The following is a 13,934-nucleotide window of genomic DNA, read 5'->3' as shown; positions in this document are numbered from 1 at the left end:
TTATAAAACCGAGATTAAAAAGGCCAAGCAAACTTCTTGGACTCATTTCTGCCAATCGGCGGCTAAAAACCCCTGGGGTTTTATCACTCGCTATGCCACCAATAAGTTCAAAAGCAGGTCCGTCTTACATTCCTCCACTCCTGGCGAGGACTTTTTCCAGGCAGCCAACCGGAGGATGGATCAATTCTGCCTGGAGGATAACTTAGATCAGGAGACTGAATATCATCATAGGATTCGAACTCTGGTATCTAATGCAATTAGTACCCTCGATACTCCAAGCTTCCAGCCGCACGAGATCAAGTACGCCTTCGCCAATCTTAATAGCAGGAAGGCTCCTGGCTGCGACGACATCACGCCTGAGTTGGCAAAGAAGCTCTGGAATATAATCCCCGAGCACCTGATGCATATTTATAACACCAGCCTCTCTCATGGAATCTTTCCCAGTAACTGGAAATGTGCCAGAATTGTTCCGATTCCTAAACCTGGAAACCCTGAGGAGAGCCGTCCCATCTCCCTCCTGCCAGTTCTTGGCAAGGTGCTGGAGAGGTTGATCACTAATAGACTCCAATGGCACCTGGAGAAGAACAACTTTCTGCACAGTAACCAGTTTGGTTTTAGGCCACAGCGCTCGACCGCAGATGCTATTGAAGGCGTCATCAGCAGCATTAACAACCTCCTAAGTAGCTACAAGTATGTGATGGCCATCAGCCTGGACATTGCAAAGGCTTTCGACAGTGCCTGGTGGCCCTCTATTCTTTACCGCCTTAGAGCCAAGGATTGCCCTGCTAATCTTTACCGAATTATTACTGACTACCTCACTAACCGCTCCGCCATTCTTAACTATGGAGGACATAACGTATGCCGGAGCGTGGTCCGTGGCTGCCCGCAGGGCTCTGTGTGTGGCCCTTTGCTATGGAACGTTGTATTTGATGATTTCCTCAACCAAAATTTTGGGCAACATGACATGGTGGCCTACGCGGATGATGTCCTGGTGCTGCTGGGTGGACGTTCTCGGGCAGAACTAGAGCGCAATGGAAACCACATATTGGAACAAGTCCTCGATTGGGGAACTAAGAATAAACTAACATTTAATGCTGCCAAGACCTGTGGCATCGTATTTAATAAACCAAGGCAGCCCAATCTGTACCGAAGAGTGCCAACTGTCAAGATGGGCGATCATTCTGTTCGCATAAAGAAAACTATTAAGTACTTGGGAGTTGTCTTGGACTTTCGCTTATTATGGAATACCCATACCCAGTATATTACAGATCGCACCGGGAAGATCTTCAATGCTCTGGCAGGCATGGCAAGGAAGCGTTGGGGCCTGGCAGCCGAAGCCCTTGACGCAATATATAATCAGATTTTCCTGCCGATCACTACATATGCATGTGGAAGCTGGGGGCATGACATCACCAAATCCCATATAAAAAGGAAATTTATCACTGCCCAACGTAGAGCTCTTCTTCAAATTACCAAGGCGTATTGCACCACCCCCAGCGCTTCTTTACAAGTTTTGGCAAAAAAGGCACCCATCAATAAAGTGATAGCCCTCAACTCTAAACTGTGGCACATAAAATGGGGTCGAGATATCTATACTGATAATCACTGTATTAAACATGAAGACTTGGAGACCAATGTGAGCTTTGCCAATTCGAGGCACCCAGCCACTCCTTGCAATATCCGTTTCGACACCTCTGACCAGACTGACCTCCATATTTTCACCGACGGATCTAAAACCGGCTCGAACGTGGGCTGTGGCTTTGCTGTTTTCAATAATGACGAAGAAATTGCTACGGGCCATTTCAAGCTTGGGGAGCACTGTTCCGTCTTCCAGGCAGAGCTTCTTGCCATTAGAAAAGCCATCGACTGGTCAAATGATAACTACACTACTAAGGAAATCACTATTATTACAGACAGCGCTTCTGCAGTGGCACTCCTTCAGGCCAAGACTTATCATCCCATTGCCACTGGCATTCACGAAACTGTTATCCACTCTCCCAACCATTTTCACATCAGCTGGACCAGAGCTCACCAGGGCACCCACGGTAATGAGAGGGCGGATGCCATTGCTAAACAAGCTTCCACTGACCACTCCCTGCCCTTCTCTTACAATAAAATTAACATCAGGGCCATCAAGGGCATCCTTTGGCAGGATCTCCTTGCCTCCTGGCAGGACGAATGGAATCATAACGACTCCATCACCTTTAACTTTATTCCAAATATAAAGGAATTCCTGACTCTTAAGTGGTACACTCCCAACCACTATCTTTCTCAGTTTCTGACCAACCATGGTAGGTTCTTTACCTACCTGGCTAGGTTTAAAGGAACAACTAACCCTTCTTGCACCATCTGTGGAACCTCTGATGGCAGCACCCACTACACCCTGCAGTGCCCGCTTCTGGAGTTGGAACGACTCCACCTCAAGACGACCATCGAGACCCACAACGACAACTGGCCCCCTCAACATCTGGACAGTCTTCTTAAATATAAAGACACCTACAGTGCCTTTTTCCACCTTATTTCTGTGTATTTTAAAAGAACATCGGTACCTGCCTACTGAATTCTTGGCAACGGTTAGCGGCGACTCTCATTCTACTCCTCAGCATGTTCTTCTGGCCTCTGCTTGTGTATTGCACAATTCATTGTAGATTTTGTAAATATTTGTAAATATTGCAGTTTATTTCTCTTTATTTTTTTTTCATATGTATCTGTATTGTTTTTTTAATTGTATTTTATTCCATTTTTATTATTATGTTGGGTTAAGTGAGAGATACTTGGTTAACACCGGTGGCTGTGTACTATGCCGGACCAAAGTCAAGGCATAGTAACCAAAACAGAAATTAAAGAAGTGTATCAGTGTGTGTGTCTGTATTCAGAAATTTTCTCACAATATGACATGTATTCAATATAGTGGCCTTCTGTAGAGTGATGTATATGTTTCTATTCAATTCTAATGTGCCCAGGCTTTTGTGTAGTGTGTGTGGTATGACACCTGTAGAGGAGAGAACTACAGGTACAATAAGCACCCCATCCATCCTCCACAGATGCCTTATTTCCTGGGCGAGTTCTGTGTACTTGCTAATTTTTTCAGTGCATGCGTTTTGTATATTGTGAGTGTTTGGAATGGATATGTCTATAATGTATGTGATTTTATTGTGTTTGTCAATGAGTGTGATGTCTGGTCTGTTGTGGTAAATTGTTTTATCTGTGATTATGGCTCTGTCGTAGTACATTTTGTGCGTGTTGTTTTCCAATACTGTCTGTGGAATGTATTTGTAGTATGGTTCGTGGATGTCTACTAATTTGTGTTTCTTTGCAAGCTCTTGGTGTATTATATTTGCTACTTGATTATGTCTGTGTAAATAATCTGTCTGTGCCAAGAGCTTGCAACCAGAGGTGATGTGTTGTATAGTTTCTGACATGATGTGACATTTTCTGCATGTGTCATTTGTGAGTGTTGTATCTTTGAGTATGTGTTTTCTGTAGTTTTTAGTATGTATGACCTGATCCTGTATGGCAATCATGAATCCTTCCGTCTCCCCAAAGAGGCATCCCCGAGCTAACCAGCTGTTTGACGCAGTTTTGTCAACAAAATCCTGGGCCAGATCGTAAGGATGCCTGCCATGGAGTGCCTTTCGAGCCCACGATTGCTTAATGGTGTCTATGCTTTTTATATGTTGCGTTGTGTCCATATGATGTGAGTGTAAGTTTAACCCCTTCTTGTCCAGCGCGAATTTTAAAAAAAATCATAATTAATAATTAAATTATAATTAAAAATAGTCAAAACTAAAAAAAACGAAAGAAATGTGTTAATTTTGAAGAAAACACTTCAAAGTACAATTTCTTTTTCTCGCCTTAGCGCGAAACTTGACACTGATGAGTCATTGTTTACACAGCTGGATGACCTTGAGAACAGCTGGTGTCGTGTTTCGCGGGACATTCTCATGAAACTCTCGGAGGAGAAGGGTAAAAAGTAGGGTGAATACTAGATGGCTGGATATTTCAAAACTTTTTTTTTTAAATTACGATTTTTATTGAAATTTCCGACCCCCCGACTTAATAGATTTTTTTATAATTACGTTTAATTAATTAAAAAAATTAAAAAACTATTGGATGTTGTTTTTTACATCAGAAAATAGCTTTAAATAACTTTACCGAAGTAAAATCGGTGCGCTAGAAGTTTAGAAGGATAAATAAAGTTCTATAAAAAAATCCCATAAAAAAACAATTAAGCGTTAATTGCCCGTCATTAAGGGTTAATTAAAATCGCAATAAAATTTTTTCGCGCGGGAAAAAATTTTTCAAAAAATTTGGGGACTGAAAATACATCCGAAAGTCCAAAAAAACATTTTTTTTTCGCCGATTTTTTTTCTCCGAGGGTCTAAAACACCATTTTCTGTGTAACGCTATGTAAACCGATCGAACTGAGTTCGATTGCGGACAGAAAGGGGTTAATGGTGTTATTTGAGTCTGCTAGAGTTACTGCTTTATGTAATTGTGATGTTTCTTGTTTTTTGTAGAAAAACTCTCGCAGTGACTGTATTTGTTTGTAGTGAAGGTTAACTATGTCAATCAGGCCACGTCCGCCATCTTTACGTGGAAGGGTTAATCTTTCTGTGGCAGATTTTGGATGATGTTGTTTATGCTTAGTAAGTGTAGTTCTTGTTTTCCTTTGGAGTTGCTCGAGATCTGTGTGAGTCCAATGTATAACTCCAAAAGAATATGTGAGTACTGGGATGACATATGTGTTTATTGCTTTAACTGTGTGTTTTGCATTTAACTGTGTTCTGAGAATAGCATTTAACCTACTTTGGTATTCTTTAATCAATCTTTGCTTTATTTGTGCATGTTCTGTTAGTTTGGCCTGTTGGAATCCTAAATACTTGTAGAGCTCACCCTCTTCCATGGATTCAATAATGTCTCCATTTCCAAGTGCAAAATCTTCTTTCTTCAGGATTCCTTTTTCTATGTGAAGTGTTTTGCATTTATCTAGGCCAAATTTCATTTGTATGTCCTTGGTGTATGAATGTGTGATTTGTAGGAGTTGATGAAGTTGTTTTTGTGTGGATGCATAAAGTTTTATGTCATCCATGTACATGAGATGTGACAGTGTAAACTGTGTTGTTTTTTTGTGTCTGATATTGTAACCATATTGCCTGTTGTTTAACAAGTTGGATAATGGATTCAAGGCTAGGCAGAACCAGAGAGGACTCAAGGAATCTCCTTGAAAAATTCCTCGCCTAATAAAAATTTGGTTTGTTTGTATGGAAGTGTTACTAACCCTCAGATGTAGTGTTGTTCTCCAGTGCTGCATAGTGTTTTGAAAGAATGCAATGAGTGATGGATGTATTTTGTACATGTGTAGGATATGTAGCAGCCAACTGTGTGGAACACTGTCGAATGCTTTTCTGTAGTCTATATATGCCATGTGTATGTTTCTGTGTTGTCTGTGTGCTTGCCGTAGAATGACTGAATCTATGAGTAACTGTTCTTTGCATCCCCTGTGGTTTCTACGACAACCTTTTTGTTGTTCTGTTAGAATGTCGTGTTCTTCAACATGTTTGTATATTTTGTTTGCAATACAGGATGTCAATAATTTGTACAGTGTTGGAAGACATGTAATTGGTCTGTATTGTGTGGGGTCTGTGGTATTGTTGTTTTTAGGTTTCATGTAGGTGATGCCCTGAGTAAGAAAATTTGGCATGTCTTGTGGATTGATGATGATGTGTGTTAGGTGTTTAGCTAGTTCCTGGTGCAGTGATGTGAACTTTTTGTACCAGAAATTGTGAATGTTGTCTACACCAGGTGTCTTCCAGTTGTGTGTTCTGTTAACAGTGTATTGGAAATCATGTATGTTTATTTCAGCACAGGGCATAGTTGGTATGTTGTGCAAGTTTCTGTTCTCCTCCTCGATCCAGCCTGCATTGGCATTGTGCGTGACAGCACTGGACCAAAGAGAAGACCAATATGTTGTGAGTTCTTCTTCTGTTGGTGTGCCACTGTGCTGTGTATCAGTGTTTGCTTTGTTATTAATTTGTCTGTAAAAGAGTTTTTCATTGTTTGTAAATAATTTATTTTGTTGTTTTCGTAGTGTACATGTTTTGTATCGTTTGAGTCTACGTGCTTTGGCAGCAAGTTTTTGTTTTAGTGTATCAATGTATTCTGTAATGCGTGTGTTGTGATGTTCGTGTTTTGTGTGTGTTTTTATTTTCTTGAAAATGTTTTTGAGCTGTTTCCTTAATTTGGGTGTTATGTTGTTTTTAGTGTATTGTGTCAGCCTGCCTAATTGCTGTCTAATGTCATTTATTTGTGTTTCTATTCTTCTCTGCCAGGCAGGTTTGTGATAGAATTGTGTTTTCTGTGTATTTGTCTGTGATTGTACTTTCAGTCCATGTTGTGTCACTACTGTGACTGCCCCAGCATAAACTAATGTATGAATGTCTGAGAGTGTAGAAATTGAATGAATGTAGTGTGGTAGTAAGTGAGTGTTTACATAATTTAGTGTTTTTCCTACTTTCTTTGACGTGTTGATTTTTGGTATTCGTGGTCGTTGTGTGGGATCTGTACCTGTATATTTAGTGAGTGTTTCCTGAAATATAAGTGAGAGCGTATTAACTAAATCCAAGTCTATGTTATCAGTGATGGATGAGGAAGTGTCTGTAGTATCATTAGTGGTAATTGTTGTATGTGTGTTATTATCAATGCTTGTTGCTGGATTATCCTGACAGGTTACATGATCTTCATTAATGTTAGATGTTTCTGTCTGTTGATGTATTTGATCAGCAACCTGTTGTTTGATAAGTTCAAGTATTGTTTGTGGAATAAGGTTGTTGTGTATAATTGTTCTTTTTTGATCAACAACCCTTTGTTCGGTGACAGTGAGATGAGGATACTGTTGTGTGAATCTATGGTGTAGTTGTTGTCTGTATGCTGTCATGTTTGTTTCGAGTTTTGTGATGGTGTAATAAGTACGGATGATAAACTCGTTCATTTCTACTGTCCATTTCATCCGTTGGCGTGGTTTTCCAGCCTTTGTGGTCTGTGGATGCATTGCCACAGAAACACCAAGGCTGGGTTGGTTCCTCACATCTGTTGAGGGCATTGCAGTAGCCATGCTTGGGCCGGTGCTGCTTTCGCCACCGGTAACCAAGGGAGACTGTGACCTATTTTTCGAACGTGAGCCTCTGCCTAACCCACGAACGCGGACCTTGTTAACCCGGGCGACGTCCGAGCCGGTATCACACTTTGATCTAGTTATTACCATGATGAATATCTCCACAGAATGTGGGCGTGGTCACTCTTAGCTTCATTTCTCCCCATAGACCTTACTGGCATGGGTGTCCCTACCAGGAGCTTATGCTCCAGCCTGCATTGCCCTATGGATCAGTAAAATTACTGGGCTCTCCCACCACGACCAGGTGGTGACCACGGGAGAGTTATTATTATTATTATTATTATTATTATTTCCATTATTATTGTTTTTTTTTTTTTTTTTATTTACACTGTATACGGTATTTTAATTTGCCGTATCTACGTTCCTATGTATTGTAATCTACACTCTCATTTTATGTACTTATTATTTGTCGCGCTTGCACCCGGTTATGTTATACTACGGTATCGGGAATGTACCTTTTTGGTATCTTAATCAATAAATAACTAACTAACTAACTAACTAGTATAATCCTGTTAATTGAGGCAATGTGAACCAATGCTACCACAAATAAGAACAGGTGGCTGCAGATGGATGGATTTCAGAATAAAAATTAAGAATAAAAGTGATCTCATACAAACTCCTTTTTATTCCTTGAATTTAATTGTAGGTAAGAATAACAGTTTTAAGAATGAAAATGTGTAATATCATAGTTGCATAATAAAAAGGTAACAGAAACAAATCATTTTTTAAAAAACTGTAAAGACTTGAATATACATGTTGTTTTAGAGATTTCGTTTTATAGCAGGTCTTCCCTTTGCCTGTAGTATTCTGCAGTCACCTTGACATCATTTTTCATGGTCTCGGATGTGTTGAGGTCTGGCCAAACCAAAAATGTGCACAAAAAGAAAAGCCCTTAGTGCCTGCATGGCAGAAAGAGATTTACAAAAGTCATTTGATGTATTTTCTGCAAAACTTTTATAAATTATAAGAATAGTACCATATTCACCTATAAATTTGCCTTGGGTAAATCAGGATTCTACTCTACTATATATATATATATATATATATATAATATATATATATTTAATGTTTAACAATTCTTTTTAATACCATGCCATTTCATGGGAAAAGGTTTGCAAGGTTAATATGAATTCACTTTTATAATAATTCCAGCTTTAGATATAATTTATACCATTTCACTATTATAAATATTACTTCATTTTGATATATAAATGTTTTGCTGTATATGTAGATATTATTATGATTTTAGTCTCTGTAATCCAAAAATTATTGGTAGGCCAATCTCACAGCAATATCATTGGCAAATTGATTTTATTTAGAATTACTTCATATGCATTTCGGGTTGGTTTAATGTATTCCAACCCCTCTTCGGTGCTAAACCAAAAAAGTTTTTTTAGAACACAACATCAATGTATAACAACAACAAGTTTAAAAAAGGAAAGAACTTACAATATAAGTTGGTTGTTTGGCCCCATCTTTGACCAATAAAATTTCACAAAATATTTGTAGATATATTAATAAAAGTAGTAATAATAAGTTAGATCCTTTAAAAAAAGCTGGTGTTGTATATAAACTTGAATGTAATTGTCATAATCTGTGTGTACATATTGGTGAAACTGGGCGAGTGTTAGAAGTAAGAGTCAAAGAACACAAAGCTGCCATCCGACTCAAGTACAATAATTCCCCGTGGTTTAACCACACTAATAATAATAATTGTAACATTAATCGAAATAATATTAAAATTTTGCATGTTGAAAAAGACATGTATAAAAGAAAATTCAAAGAACATATAGAAATAAGAAATCAAAAAAATAACAATTTAATTAATAATTCGAAAGGTGTGGAAATTGATTACCGCTGGTACAATCTAATAGATGGCACTAAAATAAATTAATAAGTAATAAGAAGTCATCACATGATTACTATTGTAAAAGAATTCAATGAAGTATACATGAACTAATAGTGTTGTTAATTTGTTAAGTAATTTATGCTTTGAGAATGCACCTATACATTTGTTGGTCAGCTTATTTAATTATTAGATGTTTTTAGAGTGTTTATTATACATCTGTGAAAACAATTTTAATCTGTGAGTATAAGTGCTGTTTGCAATTTTTCTTTAAATTAGCCATATATCAATAAGATGTATACAACAAAAAAATTGTAATTTTAGAATACCAGTCAATGTGAGGAAGGTTTGCCCTCCCACCCATATAAATATTGTTGTAATTTTCACCAACGTATATTGTAAGTTCTTTCCTTTTTTAAACTTGTTGTTGTTATACATTGATGTCGTGTTCTAAAAAAACTTTTTTGGATTAGCACTGAAGAGGGGTTGGAATACATTAGACCAACCCGAAATGCATATGAAGTAATTCTAAATAAAATTAATTTGCCAATGATATTGCTGTGAGATTGGCCTACCAATAATTTTTGGATTACAGAGACTAAAATTGTAATAATACTTCATTTTGCTTTCATCTTGTCATTGTCCTAAAGAATAAAATATATTAATGACACTAATACTGTATAATTAAAGTAAATTCTAAATTTATTTTGTTTGTGTGAGTGTGATGCAAAAGTTTTCTGTTATTTTATATTTTTATTTTAAATCTAGTTCATTTTATAGAAACAGCCAAGAAAGATTTCTGATTGGATAATATTAAGTTACTTTTGTGAAATGTATAAAATACTTTGGCTGTTAAAAATTACTGCATCAATGCAGCAAAGTGCTCTCTAAGTTATTTTTAATTAACTAAAATTCTTGGATTGCACATGATGTTGCTCTTTGTCAATTGTAACCAAATTTCAAGTATGCTAAGAAGGATATGAGATTATGTGCATTTTTGCTATATATAAATTTTGCTTTATTGTATTTCTGGTAAATTCATTCATTGTATGAAAAAACAAATTTAAAATGTTTAGAAGTTTCTGAAAATTTTTAATTATTTATTTACGAGGGGAGTTACGTGGTCCTCGGGGTTTCGATAATACTATTTTTGTGGATGAGTCTTGGTATAAACCTTTATTAAGCATAGGTTGAAAGTGCAATTTTAAAATCTTTCAAGAAAATCAAAGTTAAATAATACTGAATTACTTAAGAGTACTGTACATTTTGCAGAACTCCTCATTGAAGACTCATCCATAATAGTTTGGTGGCAGTACGCTTTACTTGTATTTGTGAGGTGTTAGTGTTTTTTTGTAATCAAATGCCAAAATTACTTTTTTATGAGGAATTCTATTTGACAAACACCAAATAATTTTTTCAAATATTTGCTTTCCACATTGTATAAATGAATTACCATAAGTATATGGTAGGATATGCCAATATATTTCAGCATTAATGTAGGGGAGGATGGGGTAACTTCGGCATTTGGAGCAAGTTCGTCAATTAAATTTTCTTTGAAACAAAATAAAAGGAGACTCTCTTTAGAGGCTAGATAGTTGAGTTTTAATGACTGCTTGTTGAGTGTGGTGTCTGTGTTGTTCTCCGACAAGCATAGTTGAAATATCAAATAGTTGTCTGTTTCATTCAATTTCTTATAATATTTTGCTTCCATTTATATAGAATTGGCAAGTTTTGTTATAATTCCATAATAACGAAAGTTATTTTTCCTGTTAGATGGATAAAACATTAACTTATTCACGTGGCCAGATCATGGATTGGTACCCTATTCTCAGGGTTCCACTTAATGTTTCTAAATCGTGACTGTCGGGGCATCTTCGGCAGTGTTGCCGATCTTGTTCCAATCGTGTTTTGCTATGGTTTGATTTGGCCGCAAACAACAAACAGAAGAAATAACTGGATCCCCATATAAAGCCACACTAGAAGCCAAGGCTAAAGTTAAAAAATCGGGAACTTGCAGAAGGGCAATGGATTTGGAGAAATCGGATTGGAAGTTCACTAAAGGAAAGGGGCAGAAAGGTCCTAAAGAACTGGAAAATGATGATGAAAATACTTATTGCATGTATTGCAATTAACAATATAGAACTACTCGGGAAAAGTGGATTATGTGCTGGAAGTGTGAACTGTGGGCTCATGTGGCTGTACAGGTGTGGAAAATGAGTTGGTTCAATTTATTTGCGATTTGTGTAGGGCATAAACAATTTGCTGTTAAGCATATTTCATTTCTACTGTTTGAGTTCACTAATTTGTTTATATTGCTTTTAACTTGCATTAGAATGTTTTCATTTATTTGAATTTTTTGTAATTAATTTTTGTTTACGTTTTCTTACTTAAATATGCCTTTGAACTTGTATTTCATTGTTATAATATTGAATAGGTTTTTGGACTTGTATTTCTTTGTTTCAATAGTGAATTCCAGCTTATACATTGTTAATAACACAAATTTATATAACTGCCATCTTGCCCCATTACTGTTGTCAAGGTTGCCTCTGGTATGGGGGCAACTTCGGCAATTGCTATCTTTTTATAAAATTATTATTATTATGCTTATTTTTATTTCCAAACTGATTTTAACGAATTCTACGGTAAGGTTACATTCTGGTAGACAATAAACAGCACTTTTATTTCAGTTTAAAGCAGTGTTTATTACACAAAATTGAACTTATTCTTAACGTGCCAAAGTTGCTCCGTCCTCCCCTATATAATGCTCAGTTATATTTTACAATTACAAGTGGTCTTGTCTTTTGGCTAACTCACTCCTTTTATGGATATCAAAGTATCATAGATGAATCACTTTTCATATACCAAAAGTGGCAGACACACCAAGCTCTCTTGTGGTGACTTTTTCTGCTATTTTTGTTTAGATAACAATAAAAATTAATTTAAAAAAATTATTTGTACGTCTGCTTTTTGTTTAATCTCTTATTTTAATGTTTTATGTATTGTAATAAAAGTAAAACTTTCACTTAAGAGAACTTATAATTTTTCTTCTTAGCCTTCTGGGAATGAACTCCATTTATAACATGTAACTCTTACCATTTTACTTTCAGATACGTGATCTCATATACATATTTTTAGGAACTGATTTATGGCTAAAACTTCGGGACTGTCTATAATACACATGTTATTAAGTGTTATAAAATATTGTTGCTGATAGCTGGTTTTCTTGGATTACAAATTATTCTAAATATATTGTTTAACAAATATTACACTAGAAAAAGTCAAAATAAAAAAACATTGGGAATTTATGGATCTGTTCCGTTTTCTCTCCAAAAGTATTCCTCTATTCAAACAGTTCAAGATTCATCCAATGACCGATGACTATTTATATAACTTAATTGATTTATCAGATTAATTTGTCTAAAATTTAATTTAGAAAATATCTGAATTTTTTAGGCCGATATCCTTGTCCATGCAGCTTATGGCTCCAGCAAAGATATTTGGGTTTATACTTCCATAGGATTGAAACCAGATAAAATATTCATTGTTGGTAAAGTTTCTAAAAAACACCATGCTCTATCTACAGTAAGTAATGTCATGGTATTTATATATACTATTTTTTAAAAGTGGTTTTTGTATATACAAAATCTCGATTGTTCTAGGTACTGAGCGATGGTTATGCGGCTCATCTGACCGACTTAAAAGCTCACGGGGGTTCCAGGGCTGCCAAAGGCAATGCCAGAATGGTGCTACCCAGAGGATATTTCGGCATGGGTAATCAGATGGGTGGAGGTCTGAGACACCGTCACTCTGCCAAGAGGACCACCTCCTATCCCCTGTCGGCACAGATTGGTGAAAGAACCATTCCTTCGAACGTCTCAAGTAAAATCTGATCACTTCATTAGTTTCACTTTATTCATCAAAAGAAAAATTCGCTCATTAGTAACAGGTATCATCTGCGTTATAGTACAATGATCATGGCCCGTGGTTATCGATATATACATATATATAAAAACATCAGGGTTTATTTTATAAATTAACAACAACAATAATAAAAGCTTCCACCATTTGTAAAAATGATTTTTCTATTAAGAAATTTCATTAGAAAAAAATGCTAATTCTTGAAACATATTTCCAATGAGTTGTTAATTATTTGTTGCTGTGAATTAAAATAATTGTCTGATGTGCAATTAGTTAAATTAGTTTTCAAACATTAAAGAGTAATCATGCTCGAACACAATTTTCCTAATGTTGTATATGGATATTTGTATAAAAATTATTTGTGCATTCTACAATTTTTAAACAAGCATACACACATACCATAAAATATTACTGTATATGTTTACATTCATATATATATATATATTATATAAAATATAAATTCATATGTATGCTCTATGACTTATATATATCTATATATTTATATACTTAATGCATATATATATATATAGCTAAATGCTGTGTATAAATATATATGGTATATATACACAGTGTACATATACATATAATTTATTAAGCGGGCGAAAGATTTCGCATTGTTAGCAAAATCTGACGACGACCAAATGCAATGACTGTGATGTGAATATTGTTTACTTTTAAATCTCGTCTATCATCTATTAAGAGTCACAGAAAAAAAATCATCTAGCTTCAAAATGTGTGCATAATTTTTATAGTTTTTCTTATGATACATAATGTTATGAGAAGCTTTTCAATGTATTTAATGTAATATACAGCTATTTATTTATTAGATATATATATATTGATATTTTGATCGGCAATACCGTAAAAGTATTTGTTAATGCGTAGCCAAATTGTGTGAACATAATAAATTATTGTTATGCAAATCTGTGTGTTTCTGTATTCAAAATATTACAATGGTTGAATCATTTTTGGGTATCCAGTGTAAAGATTATAGTA

General features: G+C 35.6%; 1 protein-coding gene across 1 annotated transcript in view; it reads left to right on the top strand.

Moving 5' to 3' along the window:
* LOC136983508 (protein retinal degeneration B-like) overlaps positions 1-13,934 on the top strand; it is a 103,757-nt gene extending 89,823 nt beyond the window's left edge. The window contains 2 exon segments of the mRNA XM_067280263.1: positions 12,474-12,602; positions 12,680-13,934. Coding sequence (XP_067136364.1) covers positions 12,474-12,602; positions 12,680-12,910 — 360 coding nt within the window. The 3' untranslated portion in view covers positions 12,911-13,934.

This window comes from Centruroides vittatus, unplaced genomic scaffold (genome assembly GCF_030686945.1).
Source record: "Centruroides vittatus isolate TY-2023 unplaced genomic scaffold, ASM3068694v2 contig_882, whole genome shotgun sequence".
NCBI lineage: Eukaryota > Metazoa > Arthropoda > Arachnida > Scorpiones > Buthidae > Centruroides > Centruroides vittatus.
Note: the sequence above shows the minus strand (reverse complement) of the source record. Positions and strands in the feature narration are given on the sequence as shown.